General features: G+C 40.2%; 1 protein-coding gene across 1 annotated transcript; it reads left to right on the top strand.

Moving 5' to 3' along the window:
• The first annotated feature begins 200 nt into the window (after nt 1–200).
• prozb (protein Z, vitamin K-dependent plasma glycoprotein b) lies at nt 201–20832 on the top strand. Its single transcript, XM_026255593.1, has 8 exons — nt 201–504; nt 687–850; nt 12078–12102; nt 12427–12540; nt 12681–12812; nt 13331–13395; nt 13589–13706; nt 19873–20832. The coding sequence occupies exons 1-8, from the start codon at nt 429–431 to the stop codon at nt 20391–20393; spliced, it is 1215 nt and encodes a 404-aa protein (XP_026111378.1). The 5' UTR covers nt 201–428; the 3' UTR covers nt 20394–20832.
• Nucleotides 20833–23487: the final 2655 nt, after the last annotated feature.

Raw genomic sequence — 23487 nt, 5'->3', positions numbered from 1 at the left:
TTTCACAAACACGGATGGAGAGTTCAGAGGTCGTGTTGACATACCAGATACAAGAGTCCAGACACACAGTGCTAAGCACACGGAGTCTCTCAAACACAGAAAATTTCACAATTTACCATTTAGGCATCAAATAGAAACACGATTAAATATTAATTATTAAATTGGACTCGCTTATTTAACAGTGTTTAATCACAGCATGTTAATGGGCTGAAAGCATCAATGTGCCGACATCATATTCTGAAACATCCGGCGTGTGTTAAATGTTGTAGTTATGTACAGGAGAGAGAGACATGTATCCTGAGGGAGATGCTCTTTTAATAGGAGTTTATCTTATTTACCATGTTGATTGTGGGTGGGGCTAGAGACAAGCAGCTGATCATTGTGATCAGAGACTGACTAGCATTGGGATCTTCTGCTGATTGATCGCGATGGAATCACTCATTTGTCGGCTGCTGTTCTCCACGCTGATCGCTCATCATGTATTATCTGCAGATCAACACACAGGTGAGTGATCGATTGTCAACTGAATGTCACACTGGACTTATTGTTCCTGTCCTAGTTTTGCTCTGTTATACTAGTTTTATTTGGACATTCACTGCTAGTGTTCCTCAAACCACAGAGATAAGTGTAAATATTTTTCCAGTGTGCACAATGTGATGTTTGTTGAAGTCCATGGTGTGTTTCAGTGTTTCAGTCCCGACAGCTGGCCAATGTGCTACTGCTGCGCTCTAGACGGGCAAATGCATTTCTGCTGGAGGAAATTCTGCAGGGGAATCTGGAGCGCGAGTGCTTTGAGGAGAGATGCAATAAAGAAGAGGCCAGAGAATACTTTGAGAATGACCAGAAGACAGTATGGCATCTGATGATCATCACACACACATCACTGATCAGTGTATATATAATCAGGGCATGGGGGATTGGCCATCTGGCAATTTTTATTATTAATATCATTAAATTTTTGTATTTATTATTATTATTTTCTTTTGATAAATTGTTTTTTTAGGCCAACAGCACATCATACGGGTTTTTATCACTTGCACGATTTGGCAGACTGAGCATTTGGAGCAACAGGAATTTTCCCATGGGCCACTGTACAATGTGGGCCGACTCATTGTGTAAATAAATATAAAGATAGTAAATTTATGTACCCTACATGGCCAAAAGTTTTAGCAGTGACATAAATTTTATTTTTTAGAAAGTTTGCTGCTTCAGTATTTGTATTTCAGTATTTGTATTTCTCCTTTCTATGGTATACTGAAAAAAAATGAAAAGCATATCATATATATGTTACGGATCACTCGGAGACAGAGGAGTAACAGATGAGTAAGATGTTTATTTAAAGACACAAGCAGAGGAGCAGGTAGTGAGGAGTGGATGAGGGATTGGGATCCGTGCTAGGATGGAGGTGAACGCACACACACACTCACCGTGAGGTCCCAGAAGGAATCCTCGGAAGCAATCCTTAGAGAGGAGAAGGAGTAGACTTAGGAGAATATCTCTGGAGAGAGGGTAAAGAGGAGTTAGTCATTATGGTTAGCGCATATGAGTAATCTTGTCGCGAACGTGACCGGACAATGACTGTGTGACTGTCCTTCCCAGTCCACTAAATATTCCAGCTGACCACCACGCCGCCGGGAGTCCAGGATGTCCTTGACCGAGTAGGCTGCACCGTCATCTAGGAGGAGAGGAGGGGGGGCTTCTGTCTCGCCAGGTTCTTTGGAGGGAAGAACAGGAGGATGGTGAGGTTTAAGGAGTGATACATGGAAGGTTGGGTGAATCCGGTACTCAGGGGGGAGTTGAAGTTTGTAGGTGACCGGATTGATCTGCTGGGTGATGGTGAATGGGCCAATGAATCTGGGACTGAGCTTGCGGCAGGGCAGATGCAGGTGGATGTCCCGGGTAGACAGCCATACCTTCTGACCGAGTTGGTACTGGGGAGCCTCGGAACGGCGAAGGTCGGCCGTCATCCTGCATCTACGGAGTGCCCGTTGCAGTTGGTGATGGGCCGCGTCCCAGACCCTCTTGCTCTCCTGGAACCAATAGTCGACCACGGGAACATCAGAGGGCTCTCCAGACCAGGGGAATAGAGGTGGTTGGTAGCCGAGTACGCACTGGAAGGGTGTGAGACCGGTGGTGGGTTGACGGAGGGAGTTCTGTGCGTACTCGGCCCACCCCAGGAATTGGTTCCAGGAGTTCTGGTGGCCATGACAGAAGGTACGGAGGAAGCGTCCGATCTCCTGGACCTTTCTTTCTGTCTGCCCATTGGACTGCGGGTGGTAGCCGGAGGACAGGCTGATGGCCACACCTAGGAGGGAGTGAAACACTCTCCATACCCGGGAGATGAACTGGGGGCCCCGATCTGACACTATGTCCTCTGGAATGCCGAAGTACCTGAAGACATGGTTAAACATCAGTTCTGCCATTTCCATGGCAGTGGGGAGACCCTTCAGAGGAAGAAGACGACAAGCTTTAGAAAATCTATCCACAATTATCAGAATACAGGTATAGTTGTCAGAAGGTGGAAGGTCCGTTATGAAATCCACCCCTAGGTGTGACCACGGGCAGTTGGGAACGGGCAGAGGATGAAGTTTGCCAGATGGTAGATGGCGAGGACTTTTAGACATGGCGCAGCTGGTACATCCACTCACGTACCTTTTGACATCCGAGGCCATGTTGGGCCACCAGAAGCGTTCCCGTAGCAACGAGAGGGTTCCATTGACCCCCGGGTGACCAGTGCCAGGTGACGTATGGGTAGAGTGAATGAGAGGAGTGCGCTTTGTCCTGGGGAAATATATCGGAGACCTGGTGGGCAACCCGGCGGAGTGTTGTTGCGGGTTTCTGCAGACCAGGAGATAGGAGCGACTATAACCTTGTCCGGAAGGACGGATTCGGGGTCTTCCGACTTTTCTTTGGGTGCATAACATCTGGACAGAGCATCGGCCTTGACATTCTTAGCTCCAGGGCGGTAGGTGATAGTAAACTGGAAGCGGGTGAAGAATAGCGCCCAGCGGGCTTGTCTTGGGTTGAGTCTCTTGGCTGCTCTGAGGTATTCCAGATTCTTGTGGTCTGTGAGTACTTGAAAAGGGTGTTTGGCTCCCTCCAGCCAATGTCTCCACTCCTCCAGGGCGAGCTTGATGGCTACTAGCTCCCTATTGCCAATGTCATAATTGACCTCCGCCGGGTTGAGTTTCCGGGAGAAGAAGGCGCATGGATGGAGGCAGCTGGGTGTCCCCTGCTGCTGGAATAAGACTGCTCCCACTCCGGTGGTAGAGGCATCCACTTCCACGACGAATGGTAATTCTGGATCCGGATGCACAAGGAGTGGGGCGGTCGTGAAAGCCTGCTTCAGTGTTTGGAAGGTTTCGGTGGCGGCAGGAGTCCATGACAGGGACTTGGGCTTCTGGCGAAGGAGGTTGGTAAGTGGCCTGGTGATGGTACTAAAGTTTTTAATGAATCGTCTGTAGAAGTTGGCGAAGCCAAGGAATCGCTGCAGCTCCTTTATGGTGTTAGGAATGGGCCAGTCCCTGACGGCGCTTACCTTCCCCTCGTCCATCCGGATGCCACTGCGGTCGATGGTGTATCCAAGGAACTGCACTGAGGGTTGATGGAATGTACATTTCTCTGCTTTGAGGTAGAGTTGGTAGTCCTTCAGGCGTTGCAGGACCTCCGCAACGTGGCGTTGATGTTCAGCCTGGCTCCGGGAGTAAATCAAGATGTCATCGATGAAGACTAGGACGAACTGATGGAGGAACTCCCGGAGCACCTCATGTATGAAGTCCTGGAATACGGAGGGGGCGTTAACAAGTCCATACGGCATGACTAAATTTTCATAATGGCCAGTAGGGGTGATGAAGGCGGTCTTCCACTCGTCCCCCTCACGTATCCGGATGAGGTTATACGCGCTGCGGAGGTCCAACTTGGTGAACACAGTGGCACCACGGAGATGTTCCAGGGCCGCTGGGACGAGGGTAAGAGGATAACAAAACTTCCGAGTGATTTTGTTGAGAGCTCTGTAATCAATACATGGCCGTAACCCTCCATCCTTCTTGGCCACAAAGAAGAAGATGGAAGCAGCAGGGGAGGTAGATGGGCGGATGTAAACTTGAGCCAGCGCCTCCCTGATGTATTCCTCCATGGCCTTCTCCTCGGGGACGGATAAGGGATAGATCCGTCCCTTTGGCACTGGTTCAACCGGCAGCAGATCTATGGCACAGTCCCATGGCCGGTGTGGAGGCAGCTTGGAGGCCCGCTTTGGGCAGAAAACATCGCTGAAGGGGGCGTAGCACTTGGGAATGGAGATGGATTGATTCTCAACAGGGCTTTCAATGGATGTGGAGTAGACTGGTAGTGGTTCAGGGGGACGTTCCACTGGAACAGGACAGCCGGAGATACATGATTGAAAGCAAGCTTCGCCCCACTTCAGGATTTCTCCGGTCCTCCAGGAGATGATGGGGTTGTGCTGCTCCAACCATGGGCGCCCTAGGATGACGTCAGCGGTGGAATCCTCCAGAACCAGCAGATGGATATCCTCGTGGTGAAGGAGTCCAGTTTGAAGAGAGATAGGGCCCACGCAGTGGCGTACATATTTCTTACTTAGCGGCCTGCCGGTGATGGTGTGGATTTGGTAAGCGGCCGGCGTGCCCGTGGTTGGGAGCTCGAGCTGACGGCAGAGGGCGCCGTAGATGAAGTTGCCAGCTGACCCAGAATCAAGGAGGGCGGAAACTGGAAGAGAGACATCAGCCGCAGTAAGTGTCACAACAGTGGTGAGTGGTTTCATCTGATATCGTGAGGGAAGGATGGCACTCACCATGGGATGAGGAGGACGAACGGGGCACCCAGCTATGGTATGCCCCGAAGCTGCACAGTACAGACAGAGATTCTGGGCCAGCCGTCTATGACGCTCTGCCGGAGTGAGGCTGTAGGAGTCCACGAACATGGGCTCGCTGGCTGGTTCTGGGGAGCTGACGTTCTCTGGTCGGCAGAGCGGTGTGGAGGAATGCGCCTGGCCCTGGTGCTCTTCTAAGCACGACTGCATACGAGTGGCGAAGCGGATGGACAGTTGGATGAATCGCTCAAGGCAGATGAAGGTCCTCGTATGCAGCGAGATGCAACCGCACTCTGGGATCCAGTCCTTGACGATAGGTAGTGAGCAGGGCCTGTTCGTTCCACCCACTGGAGGCCTGAACTGCAAGGCATAATCATTGACAGACATAGTTCCTTGTTTCAAGTTATAGAGTCTCTCACCGATCGATGAGTCCCAGGCTGGTTTGCCGAATACTTCCCGGAAGTGTTCGATGAAGCTAGAATATGACTGGGTTACGGGGTTATTCTGGGTCCAGAGAGAGTCTGCCCACTGCAATGCCTTGCCTTGTAACTGTGAAATGATAAATGCTATCTTCGATCGATCCATGGGGTAAGAGAGCGGTTACATCTCCAGGACCAGTGAACACTGAAGAAGGAAACCTATGCATTCCTCCGCCTAACCAGAGTAGGGCGCTGGCCGGGCCATGGGACTGGCGTGCACGGCAGATGAAGAAGAGATGACGGGGTTTGCAGAAGTGCTCGCTGGTGGCATCACGCGGGTGCTGACATGAGTATTCGGCGGAGTGCATCAACCAGTTCCTGGAAGGGGTCCGTGAGGCTCATGCTTGTGTCTCTCGGTGCTGGTCCGGTCATCTGTTACGGATCACTCGGAGACAGAGGAGTAACAGATGAGTAAGATGTTTATTTAAAGACACAAGCAGAGGAGCAAGTAGTGAGGAGTGGATGAGGGATTGGGATCCGTGCTGGGATGGAGGTGAACGCACACACACACGCACCGTGAGGTCCCGGAGGAGTCCTCGGGAGCAATCCTTAGAGAGGAGAAGGAGGAGTAGACTTCGGAGAATATCCTTGGAGAGAAGGTAAAGAGGAGTTAGTCCTTATGGTTAGCGCAGATGAGTAATCTTGTCGCGAACGTGACCGGACAATGAATGTGTGCGTGTGTGTGGCTTTTATGGTGCTGTGGTGGATGACTGGTGATGAGGATCAGGTGGTGATGGTTCAGTACTCAGGTGAGGGTGTGCGCTGTGATTGTGTGGAGGTGGAACCTGGCGTGTTTGTAACAATATATATATATATATAATGAGTCACTATTTACAGTGTTGGCCCTTGTTCTTCATAACCTCTGCTATTCACTCTGGGATGCTGGACATTAGCTTCTGGGCCAAATTGGGCCAAGTTGATCATGTGGGCTTCTGCTTGTCCACTCACCTTTTGAAAACTGACCACAGGTTCTTTATGGGATTGAGATGGATCCAAAAATTTAATGTAATGATCTTCGAGCCATTTCTTTATCACTCTTGCTTTGTGACATGGTGCTCCATCATTCTGGAAAATGCACGGATCACCACCAATCGGCTCAAGAAATCGCTCTTAAAGGACATTTTGATAACACTTTATTTATGGCAGTGTTTTTGGGGAGAGTTATGATAGAGCCCACTCCCTTGGTTGAAAAGGAACCCCACAGATGTATGGTCTCAGGATGCTTAACCGTTGGCATGTCACTGGACTCATGGTAGATTTCACCTTTTCTTCTCTGAACAATCCATTTTCCAGATGTCCCAAACAGTCGGAAGGGAACTTCATCAGAGAAATAACTTTGCACCAGTTTTCTGCAGTCCATTCCTTGTACTTCCTGTAAAATTTCAGTCTGTCCTTGATGTTTTTCTTGGAGATTAGTGGCTTCTTTGCTGCTCTTCTTGACACCAGGCCATAGTCCAAAAATCTTGGCCTCACAGTGCATGCAGATGCTCCCAAACCAATCTGCTGCAATTCCTGAGCAAGCTCTACACTGGTGGTGACATGATTCCATTGCTGACTCCTCTGGAGGAGACTGTCCTGGCACTTGCTGGACACTCTGGGACGTCCTGAAGACGTAGAATCTTTGAAGTTTTTTGATGAGCCGGTAAATGGTTCTTTTAATTGCAAATAAATTTTGTAGCAATTTCCTTTCATGTGAGGCCATTTTGATGCAAAGCGTTGATGGCTTCATGTGTCTCTTTGGATAGATGTATCTCTATCCAGGCTTTCTTCTTCAATTTCATGACTATCACTTAATAATAAAGTTCAGTTGTAAGTAATTTATAAGTGATTAGTTAATGATGAACTAATAATTTACTAAACATAGCTGTGTTCATGGATGATTAAAAAGTGATATGTTCATATTTGTATGTTATTTACAAGTGATTAGATAATGTTGAACTAATCATTTGAAAAAACATGACTTTATGTTCAAAAATTATTAAGGAATATGCCAATGATTTACAAATCTGTCATAAGTAATCTTAAAAAATAGCAAATCAAGAAATAATCAAACAGATAATTAGTAGATGGTTAATAAGTTACTAGTTAATATATTATTAATTACTTATAAATCATGAAAATGTAAAAATTATACTATTATTTCACAGCATTAAAATATTCCATTTGTGTCAGAGAAGACATCTGTCTACACCCTCACCAGTCAGCCCTTACACTGGTGTACACTACAAAGTATTCAAAACATGTTGTGTAAACATATAAATAATTACAAAGCTTTCTGTATTCTGCAAGTGTAAACTGCTCATCTGCTGTAAATGTTTTACTCATTATTCATAGATCTTTCACCCCAGTGTGTACGCACACAACCTGTAACCAGCAGGTTTGTAAAACATTTATTCATGCATTTACACAACATGTTTTGAATACTTTGTAGAGTGTACTGCAATATAAAAGCCGACTGGTGAGGGTGTAGACAGATGTATTCTCTGATAATAAATAATAATGTATTATTCTTTTAAAAGCAAAAAATAGTTTTAGCATAACTGCATTTTTGCACTTTTTATCAGACCACCTTACAACTTTAACGAAACATAAATTATATACAGATCATTTACAAATAGTTAAATCATAATTTGTTTATGATTAATAAATATTAATTGAGAAACAGTGTTGTAGTACAATGTTGACATTCAATGATTTATAAGTGATTAATAATATATTAACTAGTAACTTAACTAGTAGCTAACTGAAAAAGAAAAATGATTAACTGAATTGACTACTTTTTTAAGTGGCTGCAATCAATGTATTTTATTTATGCTCAGTTCTACTGAACACTGTCTGTCCAAGCATCTTCTCATTTGCTCTGGCAGACATGCTACCACTTTACTCCTTGGCCTGCATAAAGCTCATACAGGGATGCAAATTTTTATGACAACCACTTTCCAGCATGTTGGTCTTGAATGTGTTGACCGTTGGCCTATGTACATTACTTAGGCACACCTCTCCATCTACTATAGCCCAGGTCTAGCAAAGGGGGCATTGTTTGGTCCATTGACCTGCTGCCTGACATTGTGTGCCCTAAAAGCATCTCTTCCGAGTAGAAAAATTGTTTATGCTACTGGTTCTAGTTCTGGAATGTGCTTGACAATGTGATGGAGATGTGGCTGGTGAAGAACTGTACTAGGCGTTAGAATCTCAGATTGATTGTTCATGATTTCATGACACTCAATGAGTGGTGGAAGGGAGATGATAACTCTTTCGCCCAGGGACTTGATCTGGAATCCTTCTGCTTTCTTGCCAGATGTTTCTGTGTTTCCAGAGTAAGTTCTGAGATGGTATGAGAAGTGTTCACTCTCCACATTGAACAGCTCAAAGAATTCTGTTCTGGCTAATGAACGATTGCTCTGGTCATCCAAAATTATGTAGGCTTTAAATATAAATAAATACTGTGATAAAGGCTCTGGCTGAGGTGGCAAACAAGCTGGATGAATGAATTGAATAGCGTAAGGCTTAGCAGATGCATTCATGATGGGACTGGTCCTCCAAGCTTCAGACCTAATCACATCTGCAGACAGATCAGATAGATTTGTTGCAGGAAAGTGCATACTATCAGCTTTCTCAGACTTTGGCTTGTTTATAAATGTGTATGTGAAGTGTTTTTCGCAGCTGGACTCCATGATACGAAGCTGTTATGGAAGTCATTATGAATTGGAGAAGTGATTGGTAAGGCTGATAAGTGTGGAGAGGAAGAGTGACTCTGAAGGTTAATTTGAGAATTGATACAGTATTGTTCAAAATAATAGCAGTACAATGTGACTAACCAGAATAATCAAGGTTTTTCGTATATTTTTTTTATTGCTACGTGGCAAACAAGTTACCAGTAGGTTCAGTAGATTCTCAGAAAACAAATGAGACCCAGCATTCATGATATGCACGCTCTTAAGGCTGTGCAATTGGGCAATTAGTTGAATTAGTTGAAAGGGGTGTGTTCAAAAAAATAGCAGTGTGGCATTCAATCACTGAGGTCATCAATTTTGTGAAGAAACAGGTGTGAATCAGGTGGCCCCTATTTAAGGATGAAGCCAACACTTGTTGAACATGCATTTGAAAGCTGAGGAAAATGGGTCGTTCAAGACATTGTTCAGAAGAACAGCGTACTTTGATTAAAAAGTTGATTAGAGAGGGGAAAACCTATAAAGAGGTGCAAAAAATGATAGGCTGTTCAGCTAAAATGATCTCCAATGCCTTAAAATGGAGAGCAAAACCAGAGAGACGTGGAAGAAAACGGAAGACAACCATCAAAATGGATAGAAGAATAACCAGAATGGCAAAGGCTCAGCCAATGATCACCTCCAGGATGATCAAAGACAGTCTGGAGTTACCTGTAAGTACTGTGACAGTTAGAAGACGTCTGTGTGAAGCTAATCTATTTTCAAGAATCCCCCGCAAAGTCCCTCTGTTAAAAAAAAGGCATGTGCAGAAGAGGTTACAATTTGCCAAAGAACACATCAACTGGCCTAAAGAGAAATGGAGGAACATTTTGTGGACTGATGAGAGTAAAATTGTTCTTTTTGGGTCCAAGGGCCACAGGCAGTTTGTGAGACGACCCCCAAACTCTGAATTCAAGCCACAGTACACAGTGAAGACAGTGAAGCATGGAGGTGCAAGCATCATGATATGGGCATGTTTCTCCTACTATGGTGTTGGGCCTATTTATCGCATACCAGGGATCATGGATCAGTTTGCATATGTTAAAATACTTGAAGAGGTCATGTTGCCCTATGCTGAAGAGGACATGCCCTTGAAATGTTTGTTTCAACAAGACAATGACCCAAAACACACTAGTAAACGGGCAAAGTCTTGGTTCCAAACCAACAAAATTAATGTTATGGAGTGGCCAGTCCAATCTCCAGACCTTAATCCAATTGAGAACTTGTGGGGTGATATCAAAAATGCTGTTTCTGAAGCAAAACCAAGAAATGTGAATGAATTGTGGAATGTTGTTAAAGAATCATGGAGTGGAATAACAGCTGAGAGGTGCCACAAGTTGGTTGACTCCATGCCACACAGATGTCAAGCAGTTTTAAAAAACTGTGGTCATACAACTAAATATTAGTTTAGTGATTCACAGGATTGCTAAATCCCAGAAAAAAAAAATGTTTGTACAAAATAGTTTTGAGTTTGTACAGTCAAAGGTAGACACTGCTATTTTTTTGAACACACCCCTTTCAACTAATTGCCCAATTGCACAGCCTTAAGAGCGTGCATATCATGAATGCTGGGTCTTGTTTGTTTTCTGACAATCTACTGAACCTACTGGTAACTTGTTTGCCACGTAGCAATAAAAAATATACTAAAAACCTTTATTCTGGTTAGTCACATTGTACTGCTATTATTTTGAACAATATTGTATATTCAGTGGTACATTCAATTTTAACTTTCACTGATTCAGATCCTCCTCTTTCTAATGCAGCATGCATTGCTCATTCCACATCATCCAGCACTTGTGCCTTTTATAGAAATGCAAACATTATAATTCTTCTAATCAGCATTAAGTAAATATGCATTTATCATTCAAACAAATCTTTGAATTACTAATGAACATTTAATTTCACAAACCTTGCAAACTTAGTTGAATCCAGATGTGAGATCTTTTGAAGTTCTCTGTGTGATGGTCGGCCCCTGTGAATTGAATGCTTGTAAACTTTAAACTTGTGATTTAAAATTATGCTGTGCTTTATGCATTTGTCCACTGTCATATTCATGTCATTTTCTCTGTGTGCTGTATGTACAATGAATGTTAACCTGGCTTTATATGAAAAATATGATTCCGAAATTCCCAAATTTTCCCAGAATACCAAGTGCCCTGTTGGTTACAGTATTACTCCCTTTTTAATTATATATTTTTTAAATATTTATTTATTTGTGAAAAATACTTTGTCATTTAAAGTATAAGTATGTTTATTTTAGTTATTTTATTTTACAGTTATTTTTTAAGCCATTGTCAAATGATTTCAAATTTCTTAAATATTAATTAAAATAAAAAGAAAAAATTTATCGGCCTTCGGCCCGCCTCTTTCCAAGATATCGGCATTGCATTGGCTGTCAAAAAACCAATATCAGTCGACCACTAGTAAGAAGTGCTACAGATTTGTTTGTCTGAATACTTTAGTGCTCACACAGATATGATAAATCTCATAACCACAGATTGTCAAAAGTAGTCTTCAGACATTAATTGTGGCTTACAAATGCGGAAATGGGGCATGAATGGGCAACATGCCAGGTTCACAATGCGATACAGATGTAGCAATGTGGTTTTGAAATAAACAGAATTAAATATACTACTTGCTTACTTGCTAGGCAAACAAATAAATAACACTTGTAGCAGCTTTATACAAAGACTAGCATGGCAAACATACACAAATCAAATCATTAAAATGATTACAGACAAATTAAAACATATTTTTTAAAGTTTTTAATTATTTTTTATTTGTAATGAAAGCAACATTTAGATTAAAAAACAAATAAAAAATAATTAGGACATATTTGGGAGCAATGCCATGGAAAATATGATGCCAAAGAAAGCCCCTCTGTCTCATCAATAATGAATGAGTATTTATGAACACTGTTAGATCTTCTAAATGAATAAATCTTTAATAAATGAATCACATGCGTTTCTTCTGTGAATATTTGACCTTTTCAGCATTTAAATATATTTAACTAAATGCGACTGATCTCACTCATTAATTTTATTTTATTTATTTTTTTCTTTAAAGAATGAGTTCTGGACCAAATACTATGGTAAGTGACCTTCAGAAAGACTGATTATACTTTGACTGAATTTAATGAAATTATCATTTTATAAATCAAATGATAAATAATTACAAATCTTTTCATATTATTTATTATTATAAGCTCATATATCACTTTTTTTTTTCTTTTTTTGTGCACTATTCTGAATGTTTAATCTAACTTGTACATGTAGGCTATATCATTGCATTTTTTTCTTTTACTGCTCTTAATTTACTCATTTGTACATGTATTTTGTCATTCTCTTTTCTATGTTTCTGGAGCTGCTGTATTATTGTAGTTGTAATAAATATTAATATTTATTTTTGTTGTCAGATGGAGATCAGTGCCAATCAAACCCATGTAAACACGGCGGCACATGCAAGGATGGGATCGGTGGTTACACATGCACATGTGCTGAGATGTACAGTGGCACCAACTGTCAAACTGGTGAATGTGATATATATATATTTTTTTTACAAGTGATAGTGATGAACATGAGATGTGATGTGAGATGTGCTGTGTTTGACACATTCACTGTGTTTGAGGGGCATCACGTTTATCAGATGCTTTGTGATGATGTTTTGCAGATAAATCCCAGTGTCCATCAGCTGGGCCTTTAGCATGTGAGCACTTCTGCAAAACGATGACTGATTCATACCGCTGCTTCTGTGCACGGGGATATAAACTTAACAGTGACAGCAGGAGCTGCTCACCTCACGGTACCTGACAATCATTGCACAGACATTCACTGCTCCTGCTCAATCAATGACAGCTGCTAAATCACTGGAGCTCAAAGACTCACTGCACTCTTGACTGATGCAAAATCACTGAAGCTCACACACTCATTGCACCCAAGACAGCTGCTAAATCACTGAAACTCACTCACTGTACTCATGATGGTTGCTAAATCATTGAAGCTCAAACACTCATGACGGTTGCTAAATCATTGAACCTCACACACTCATGAAGGCTGCAAAATCACTGAAGCTCACACACTCACTGCTCTCATTATGGCTATTTAATCACTCACTGGACTCTTCACTGCATAGTTCTTTTATGCATTTCTCCTCTTCTCTAGCTTGTTTCATAATAGTTCAAAAATAAATCTGTATTTGTATATTACAAATATTGTTGGTTCTTTGATGAATTGCTTATATTCCCCTCTCTTTAATGTCACGTTGATAAAATTGTTTGTTAAATGCATAAATGTACATGTAAACATCATCCACACTCTCAGTTCAGAATCCATGTGGGACAACAGAGATGTCCAGCTTCTGTCCTGATGAACACTGCTCATGGGAGGTGAGCAACAACCTGATTACCATCATATCTACAGCAGGAGTTTCACTGAAATGGTTCTGCAGATCATTAATCAGTTCATGCACATTGATCAATAAACTGAAACTGCAATTAGACGAGCCGCTGATGAATATTCCACTCTGCTGAGCAGTATTTCAGCAACCGATGACAATGATCATGTTATTGTGTGCTGTAGGTGAAGTTTGTGAACACCAGCGGTGATGTCGTCTGTCACGGTGTGGTTCTAGGCAGCAAGTCTGTGCTGACATCAGCCACGTGCATGTCTGTGCTGAAGGACCTCCATGTCACTCTCGGTGAGCATGTGAATGTAGCTTTACATCACAGACTCTAGACCATATGACCTACAATTATACTTTATAGTTCAGATTGTTTTAGTAGTCACAGTCCAGTAGAATTCACTCTTGTTAGCATCAGATGGTATTTCTACACTGCCCAGAAAACATTGTATTTGAAATATTTTTGGTAATTTTGGTATAAAACTGAAATGAGAAACCAGTCCAACTTTTAGGACGAGACAGTTGTTTTTAAAATATACTATTTTTTATATTTCTTTTTTGAATTTATCAGTTTTAATTTTTCAGTTTTAGTTTTAGTAATTCTTCAACACAAACCTATTTGATTCCAGTTACATGTGAGGTTTCAAAAAGTCAAAGTTATTTTATTTATTGCAATATTTCAACTGTTGAAATAGTTTTTTAATAGTCTTACATTTAGTTAACAATTACAACATTGCTTCTGGTTTTGAAATGAAAATACAATTTTAATGCATACAACTAGCTTCAAGCAAAGTGACAAATAAACTTGAATTAAAGTATTTTAGAGTTTGACAGAAGTGCTATTTTATCATAATTGATACACTGTTTTTAATTAGATTTTATTTTATATTCAGATTTATTTTGATTTATATTATATTGTGTTTTGTCCACTCAATTAAACTGCTAAAAAATTATATCATAATTATTTTTTATTTTTTTTTATTTTTTTGCATAAATCTGTTAATCATCCTCAGTCCTGATCAAAACTACCAAATGTTTTAAAAAAAATTCAAGATTTTAACTCTTTAATTGCCAAGTTCATAAATTATGTCACTGATTTTGGGGGGGAAAAAACATACAAAATGACTTATTTTAAATATAAAAGTAATTGTGGCTGGATTTTTTTTACTTTTTATAACAGTCTTGGGCATGTCAAAGATTACTATCAACATTGGCTTTGATGCATTTTTAGTTTTTGTGCAGCATTAGATTTAATTTTGTTGTTGGTGGCTGTTTTTGCCCCATTGACTTCCATTATAATGACATTTTTTGATTGCAAAGCCATGTAATCATGCATTCTTGATTGTTTGTGGTTTTCCCTTTTGGGAAGAGGTAACATTTGTTAATTTTACAGTTGATCACTAGGTGGGACCATTAACCATTTAGATAGGCCTGTGCAAAAAAAGCTTAGTTTCTGACTTGTATATGAAGCTATTTGGAGTATAACAGCATATTATATTGAGTGTGTATGTGTGTGTGTGTGAGAAAGAGAGAGAGAGAGAGTGTGTGTGAGAGAGACCTTTGCACACTTACCTTAATGTATTTCAGAAAATCACAATGTACACCTCAGCTCTTAGAACTACATGGAGTAAACAAAAGTGTATTTATGCACCTGCTGCCTTTTAATGGTGGTGAAAGTATTCGATTGTTAAGTGATGATGTAAGAAGCGCTGTTTCCGGGTCAAGGCCTCAACTCGCTTCACTTGAGAATATGACCTCAGCAGCCGTTTATGAGCACTGTTTATTCATATTGATAATTTAAGTTAAACACTTTCAAACTTACGATATACACTACAGTCTCCGTGCTCACAGCGTCCCAAACACAAATAATTTTTATATATATATTTTTTTATATTAATATTTTCATTGTCTGGCTATCTGGTACTTCAGTATGGAGTTAAAGGTTAATATTATAACTTTTTTGATAGTATTCTATAACATTTTGAGTTTATAATAGCACCTTTTGTTGTTTTCTTGTGGTAACTGATAGGGCATTTGGACACGGAAGAGCTGCTAGGTGACGTCAGACTTAACAAGCGAATAGACTAAACAAAAGCAAAGTACATGGATTTAAACACTTGCATGCTATCGTGCTGCATATTTAATGGTGAGAAGAGCAGCAAGCAACACGAGAAAGGGCTTGACTTGTACCAAAGTTTTAGAAATGATTATGTAGCGTGACCCCTCCAGCGAGCTGCAGCTTATTTGAAGTTGGTATTGCATTTTGGTTCATAATACATTATGTTCATAAATTTGATCTGAAGTAAATTTTTTTACAGGATTTTAAGGTTTTAAACTGGCTTTACCATCAAGAAAAGAGGATCATTTCACATATAGGCCATCTGTATTTTTCACCATCAAAAGGCAGCAGGTGCATAAACACACTTCAGAAACACACTTCTTCACACATACTATAATTTGCTATTATACTCCATGTAACTCCATACAAGCCAGAAACTAAGCCTTTTTTTGCACAGGCCTATCTAAAGGGTTAATGGTCCCACCTAGTGATCAACTGTAAAAAATAACAAATGTTACCTCTTCCCCACAGGGAAAACCACCAACAATCAAGAATCTCACACACACACAAACACTATAATTTGCTGTTATACTCCATATAACTCCATATACAAGCCAGAAACCAAGCCTTTTTTCAGACCTATTTAAAGGGTTAATGGTCCCACCTAGTGATCAACTGTAAAAATATTTTTTTTACCTCTTCCCAAAAGGGAAAACCACAAACAATCAAGAATGCATGATTATATGGTGTCATGGCTTTGCAATCAAAAAATGTCTTTATAATGGAAGTCAATGGGGCAAAAACAGCCACCAACAACAAATTAGAGAGAAAAAATTTAAATCTAAAGCTGCACAAAAACTAACAATGCATCAAAGCCAATCTTGTTACTAATCTTTGACATGCCCAAGACTGTGATAAAAGGTAAAAAATTATCCAGTCCACAATCACTTTTTATATTGAAAATATGTAAATTTGTGTGTTTTTTTCCCAAATCAGTGACATCATTTATGAACTTGGTAATTAAAAAGTTAAAATCTTGGAATTTTTAAATATTTTTTTGTAGTTTTGATCAGGACTGAGGTTGATTAATAGATTTATGCAAAAATAATTGAAAAAAAAAAAATGTATCTGATACATTTTTACAGCAGTTTAATTTAGTGGATGTTTTCATCCACGAACATCCTGAAAGGGTAATGAATATGCCCACAATGTACCGTTGAGTTTTTGAAAAATTTCATGGACGAAAACGTCCCCAACAACCCACAAGGGTTAAATAAAATGACTAAGTTTTATTCATAGTTTGTTTAAAGTTCTTGTTTATTTTCTTTTAAGTATTGAAAATTTTAAGGTAACTTTTATGTTTTTAGTTTTAATTAACAATAACCCTGCAAATGAACACAAAACCATTGACATCAGTGAAAAATGGAAAGTGCTTCTGCTTTTAATTACACTGTCCGTAATATGAATGATTACATATTTAAAGTTTTTCTCAGTTGCTTTGGTGCATTTCTTAGAACAAAGCTACTTGTTCAACCTCGACATCTAGTCAATTGTGCACATCATAAAAACAGTTTCTCATCCTTTCGAACAAGTTTAAGATTGCTTTGGTACATTCATGCAATTGATTATGTACATTTGTCTGCAGTTTCCTACATTTTGTCATGTTGCTAAAAATCTGGAGGGATGTTGTGATTTAAACTATGGCTACATTTTTGATGACAATTATTGTAAGTTGTGGGTTAAACAGTGTATGTGGGAGTTTGATTGCAAGAGACTGGACAAGATTCACATTTACATTTTTACTGTTTGGACTGTAATTTGTTGACAGACCATGCCATTGCAATACAGAAAGGAAAAAACAGCACTGCACAGCAGAAGGAAAAAAAAGTAGAAAGGTGAACATAGGACAATCTCCTCATGGAAAACTGTACATGCAGTGCTGTAGGAATTACACTGCAGTTTTCCTACACCTCTTGACGTTCCGGTCTGTTGGGCCACAAATTCTCATCCACATCACAATGAATATCTTCTCTTGCAATGCAGAATGGAAATCTTATCCAGCCTCTGCAGGCATCTGCTGTGATGTCATCACACGCTACATCCATGGCACCTAGAAGGGCCATCTGTGTATGTGGCTGGCGATCATATATTTTCCATCTCTATGCTGAGAAGAATTCCTCAATGGGGTTAAGGAATGGAGAGTAGGGTTAAAGGAACTCCATCAGCCTCTTGTTGTGGGCTCCAAACATTGCCTGATGATGTTGGAGTGATGGAAACCAACATTGTTCCAAACTATCACGTATTTTGGCAGGTCATCTCCAATCTGACCCCTTGTTCAGGGGTGAGATCCCCGTAAAGAGTGTCTAAAAAGGTGACAAGACACTCTGTATTCTATGGCCCGATAATGGGAATATGCGTTAGCACACCATTCTCAGAGAAAGCAGCACCCATTTTTTGTAAAGCCATGGCCAATGTGTACTGGTCACACTTATTGTGCTGTATATCACTATACAATGTTGTACTGTTTACTGTGAGATACAGTTGCTGCATACTCATACATGTTTTACCTGTACATACTGGTAGTGCAGCTTCTTCACTCTTTCACAATTTCTTTCAAATGGAACAGTGTACAGCTGCTTCATATTCATTTGGTGTCTTTTCAGCACCCTGTCAATGGTTGAGATGATAAATGTTTTCAAAGATGTTGTTGTACTCTATAATGGCACACTTTATCTCCCTTAGTCTTTACAGAAAGTATACACTATTACAGTACAGTTCCTATTGTTAGATTACATACCTGTCTGAATGATTAAGGACACAGTTGCACTCCCAACATTTGGCAGCACCCTTTGACCAGCCTCGGCCATTGTGATCTACAAGTGTGGCTAGTGTAGCAAGTTGTCTCATCAGGAACATGCATATGTCCTCTGCCTCTTCTGTTTTGCCTCCCAACTCCTCCACCATGCAGCCTCACTCCTCTTTCTATGATGTGGAAGTTTCACATTTTAATATTTAATTCAGAATACAACATAGATGACATATCAAAAGTTTTGATTGAAAAAATGTATTATTTTAAGGGGAAAATACTGTTGATACTGTTAAATAAGTTGATTTTAAATTTCATGGCATCAACAAGTTGGGAGTTGGGACAAGGCCATGTTTACCACTGTGTGGCATCCCCTCTTCTTTAACAGTCTGCAAACGTCTGGGGACTGAGGAGACAAGTTGCTCCAATTTAGGAATAGGAATGTTGTCCCATTCTTGTCTAATTCAGGCTTTTAGTTGCTCAACTGTCTTAGGTCTTCTTTGTCAAGTCAAGTCACCTTTATTTATATAACGCTTTAAACAAAAAAACATTGCGTCAAAGCAACTGAACAACATTAATTAGGAAAACAGTGTGTCAATAATGCAAAATGACAGTTAAAGGCAGTTCACCATTGAATTCAGTGAAGTTATCATCTCAGTTCAGTTTAAATAGTATCTGCGCAATCATTTGCAATCAAGTCAACGATATTTAATCTAGATTTAAACTGTGAGTGTGTCTGCCTCCCGAACAATATTATGTAGGCTATTCCAGAGTAAGGGCGCCAAATAGGAAAAGGATCGCAGTTGATTTTGATATTCTTGGCAAAAAGAACTTTACATTTTGATTCGTCCGACCACAGAACAGTTTTCCACTTTGCCACAGTCCATTTTAAATTAGCCTTGGCCCAGAGAAAATGCCTGCGCTTATGTATAATCTTTAGATATGGCTCTTATTGCTACCAGTCCCAACTTTTTTGGAATGTGTAGCTCTCATGAAATCCAAAATGAGCCAATATTTGGCATGACATTTCAAAATGTCTCACTTTCAACATTTGATATGTTGTCTATATTCTATTGTGAATAAAATATAAGTTTATGAGATAATTGTAAATTATTCCATTCATTTTTTTACTCAAAATTTGTAGTGTCCCAACTTTTTTGGAATCGGGTTTGTGTGTGTGTGTGTGTGTATATATATATATATATATATATATATATATATATATATATATATATATATATATATACATTTTGATCAACATGACATACAGTAAGCAATTGATAATACAGTATATAGGAAACAGCAGATTTGTACATAATCATTTGCATGAATGTACCAAAGCATTTGCAACTTGTTCAAAGAAATGAGAAACTGCTTTTTTGATGTGCAAAAGTAATATAATGATGTGAAGATTGAAGTAGTTTTGAGAAATTAAATTCTGATTCGAGAAATGCACCAAAGCAACGGAGAAAAACGGTAAGCCTGCTGTCAGTGGCCCATCAAAACTGAACTGAGAGTCTTGTTTGTTTTCTGATCAGTTGAGAATCAGTGATATGCATGTGTTCAAACATGAAGTGGACTCTTCTTCTTGCCTCCAGTGGGACATCACTCAACTGTGGTGGTGCGTGTCTCCAGCTGGACACCGCATAAGCGGTACGTATCCGGTCTGGAGGATGACCTGGCCTTCTTGGAACTGATGGAGCCCTTCCCACAGAACATGTCCATCATCCCTCTCTGTCTGCCAGAGAGAGACTACAGCGAGAACATTCTAATGAGAGCTGGACGAAAGGGTGTGGTCATGGGTGGAGCCAGGCACTCTTACCTCTCACTGGATGATTGTCACAGCTCTCTCAACCTCACATTCCTAATGACCAATAAGATGTTTTGCATGCAGAAGCAGGAGTCTGACATCGCTGTCAGGGCCAAGCCGATGCCGTGTAACTTGAAGTTTGGAAGTCCCGTCGCAACAGTGGAGGGAAAGACTGCATTCCTGACAGGCATTTCTCTGTCCACTGGAGACTGTCATCATGGACTAGTGTTCACCAAACTGTCCCGATACCTGCACTGGCTGCGACCGCTGCTGCATGCATCTGAGAAAGAACAACAACAACAGCTATGATGAAACAACAACAAAAAAACAAAGAACACTGGCTGTATGAAGAAACAAATGAGTAATTACCATAATGTAAAATAAAATGAATGTACAATGAATTTACAGTTGAAAATATTAACAGCAGCTACAAGTTCTGAGTCACTGTAAATCTGTTTCATTCCTGAAGAGTTAAACACTGATGCTTTTTCAACATTGATCTCTTTGAGTGACATGCCAGCTTAACTTAATTTAATTAACTTAATTGGTTAACTGACTTAACCAATCACCTGTGTTTGTGACAGGGCTTTCTGACTCACTGACCAATGGAGGAAACATTTGGAAACATAATAATTTTTGCAATTTATATTGTTAATGCAAAGATTAATTATGCCACTTTTAACTATATATATTAATGAGAAACACAGCTGACAAGCATAAGAAATACAAAAGAAAACATTACACTCATGATTATGTGTCTTGTCTTTGTTTTCTCTGGACTCCATTTCCCATGATCCCTCATCAAGGAACCAGTCACACATTCACACCTGTTTCCCATCAAGTCAAGTAACCTTTATTTATATAGCGCTTTAAACAAAAAGGATTGCGTCAAAGCAACTGAACAACATTATTTAGGAAAACCGTGTGTCAATAATGCAAAATGAGAGGAAGTTCATCATTTAACTCATGTATAATGTCATGATCTCATCTCAGTTCAGTTTAAATAGTATCTGTGCAATTGTTTGCAATAAATTCAGCGATATTGCTGTAAATGAACTGTCCCCAACTAAGCAAGCCAGAGGCAACAGTAGCAAGGAACCCATACTCCATTGGTGACAGAATGGAGAAAAACCCTTGAATGGAGAAACCTAACTCAGTCGGGGGGCCAGTTCTCCTCTGACCAGATGAAACCAGCAGTTCAATTCCAGGCTGCAGCAAAGTCAGATTGTGCAGAAGAATAATCTGTTCCTGTGGTCTTGTCCTGGTGGTCGTCTGAGACAAGGTCTTTACAGGGGATCTGTATCTGGGGCTCTAGTTGTCCTGGTCTCTTCTGTCTTTCAGGGATGTAGAGGTCCTTTCTAGGTGCTGATCCACCATCTGGGCTGGACACGTACTGGATCCGGGTGACTGCAGTGACCCTCTGATCTGGATACAGATTGGAACTGGTGGCAACGGTGACCTCGGAATAAGAGAGAAACAAACTAATATTAGCATAGATGCCATTCTTCTACTGATGTAGCAAGTACATCAGGTGTTATGGGAAGTGTTCCCAGTTCGGGTTTACCTAATTAATGCAGCCTAAAAATCCTTTAACAGATTTGGATATTAGAAGCGTATTAGTGTGTTATGTGTAAGCCAGGTTAAAGAGATGGGTCTTTAATCTAGATTTAGAAAGAGTGTTTCTGCCTCTCGAACAATGTTAGGTAGGTTATTCCAGAGTTTAGGCACCAAATAGGAAAAGGATCTGCCGCCTGAAGTTGATTTCGATATTCTAGGTATTATCAAGTTTTGAGAACACAGCGGACTCTACTGCTGCATTTTGGACTAACTGGACTTTGTTTATTAAGCATGCAGAACAGCCACCCAATAAAGCATTACAATAATCTAACCTTGAGGTCATAAAGGCACGGATTAACATTTCTGCAATTGACACTGAGAGCATAGGCCATAATTTAGATATATTTTTGAGATGGAGAAATTAAATTTGACAAATTTTAGAAACATGGCTTTCTAAGGAAAGATTGCAATCAAATAGCACACCTAGGTTTCTAACTGATGACGATAAATTGACAGAGCAGCCATCAAGTCTTAGACAGCATTCTAGGTTATTAGATGCAGAGTTTTTAGGTCCTATAATTAACACGTTTTTTCCAGAATTTTAGCAGTAAGAAATTACTCGTCATCCATTTTTTTATATCGACTATGCATTCCGTTCATTTTTCAAATTGGTATGTCTCACAGAGCCGTGAAGAAATATAGAGATTTAAGATTCAACATTTTTATTTGTCACATGCTCAATTATATAGAGCATATATAACCAGCAGTGAAATGTAAGTCAGGTTCGCTCCATGGACAGTGCAATTATTAGAGAATACAACACAGATGAAAATATACATAAATATAGCTATGAAAGAATGAAATAAAAGTAAAAAATAAAAACAAAAGAATAAAATAGATGTATACTGTAGAATTAAATATAGAATGGAATATAATGTGCATGAAAGTACACTGTAGTCTTAAATATTAAGATACACAGGAATGTACAAGAGGCAAATGAGTAAACAGTTTGACACTTTCAGTATGTCAATGTGAAAAGGAGTAGGAGGATGTTTAGGTAGCTAGCTTGAAGCCAATGGGGCTGTCAATAAGAACAGATCCAGTCTAGTCACTCTGATGTTAAGGTCTTTATTTTCCTTCTTCAGCAGGTATTAGGTATGGGTGTGTATGCAGGGGTGTATGTGGGCACAGGTGCAATTTATAGTGTCCTAATTGTCTTGAGATCAGGGGGGGTGGAGCTAGAAGTTAATCGTAAATTAACAAGCCAAGAGGGGTGTGGCACATGCTTGGCACCTTGAAGCTTAAGGACACATAGCTTTTTAACAATGTGATGTAGTGTATGATGAATATCTTACTGATAAAGTCAATATTAAGTGGAGACCTGAAGATGTTAAGAGACTCGTTTTGAGTTTAGTACCCTGATGGCCTGGGGGAAGAAACTCCTCCTGAGACTTTCAGTTTTTGCCACCAGACTACGGAAGCATTTACCAGATGGCAGCAAAGTGAAAATATGGTTACTGGGGTGGATGGAGTCTTTGGTGTTTTTAACAGCTCTGCTTTTGCAGCGTTTGATGTAGATGTTCTGCAGAGAGGGGAGAGCAAACAGTGAGACTCTCTGCAGGGCTTTACAGTCTTGACTGGAGCTGTTCACATACCACACTGAGATACACTGAGTCAATACACTTTCTATGGCCCCTGAATAGAAAGTTTTCAGGAACAGAACAGAATAGGACAAAACACCAGGCAAAGGTTGGTTTGGCAGTGTATAGGCTGGGTGCATGGGATAATAGGAGGCTGGTGCTTGATATGTGGCAGGAAACTGACCACAGCCAGGAGGATGTGTGCT

The sequence above is a fragment of the Carassius auratus genome, chromosome 1 (assembly GCF_003368295.1).
Source record: "Carassius auratus strain Wakin chromosome 1, ASM336829v1, whole genome shotgun sequence".
In the NCBI taxonomy this organism is placed as follows: Eukaryota; Metazoa; Chordata; class Actinopteri; order Cypriniformes; family Cyprinidae; genus Carassius; species Carassius auratus.
Note: the sequence above shows the minus strand (reverse complement) of the source record. Positions and strands in the feature narration are given on the sequence as shown.

Bases quoted from the DNA above. Each gene is read 5' to 3' on its own strand.
- prozb (XM_026255593.1), top strand. From the start codon at position 429: ATGGAATCACTCATTTGTCGGCTGCTGTTCTCCACGCTGATCGCTCAT. The intron at 505-686 runs GTGAGTGATCGA...GGTGTGTTTCAG, and splicing joins ATCTGCAGATCAACACACAG to TGTTTCAGTCCCGACAGCTG. The intron at 12,541-12,680 runs GTGAATGTGATA...GATGTTTTGCAG, and splicing joins TGGCACCAACTGTCAAACTG to ATAAATCCCAGTGTCCATCA.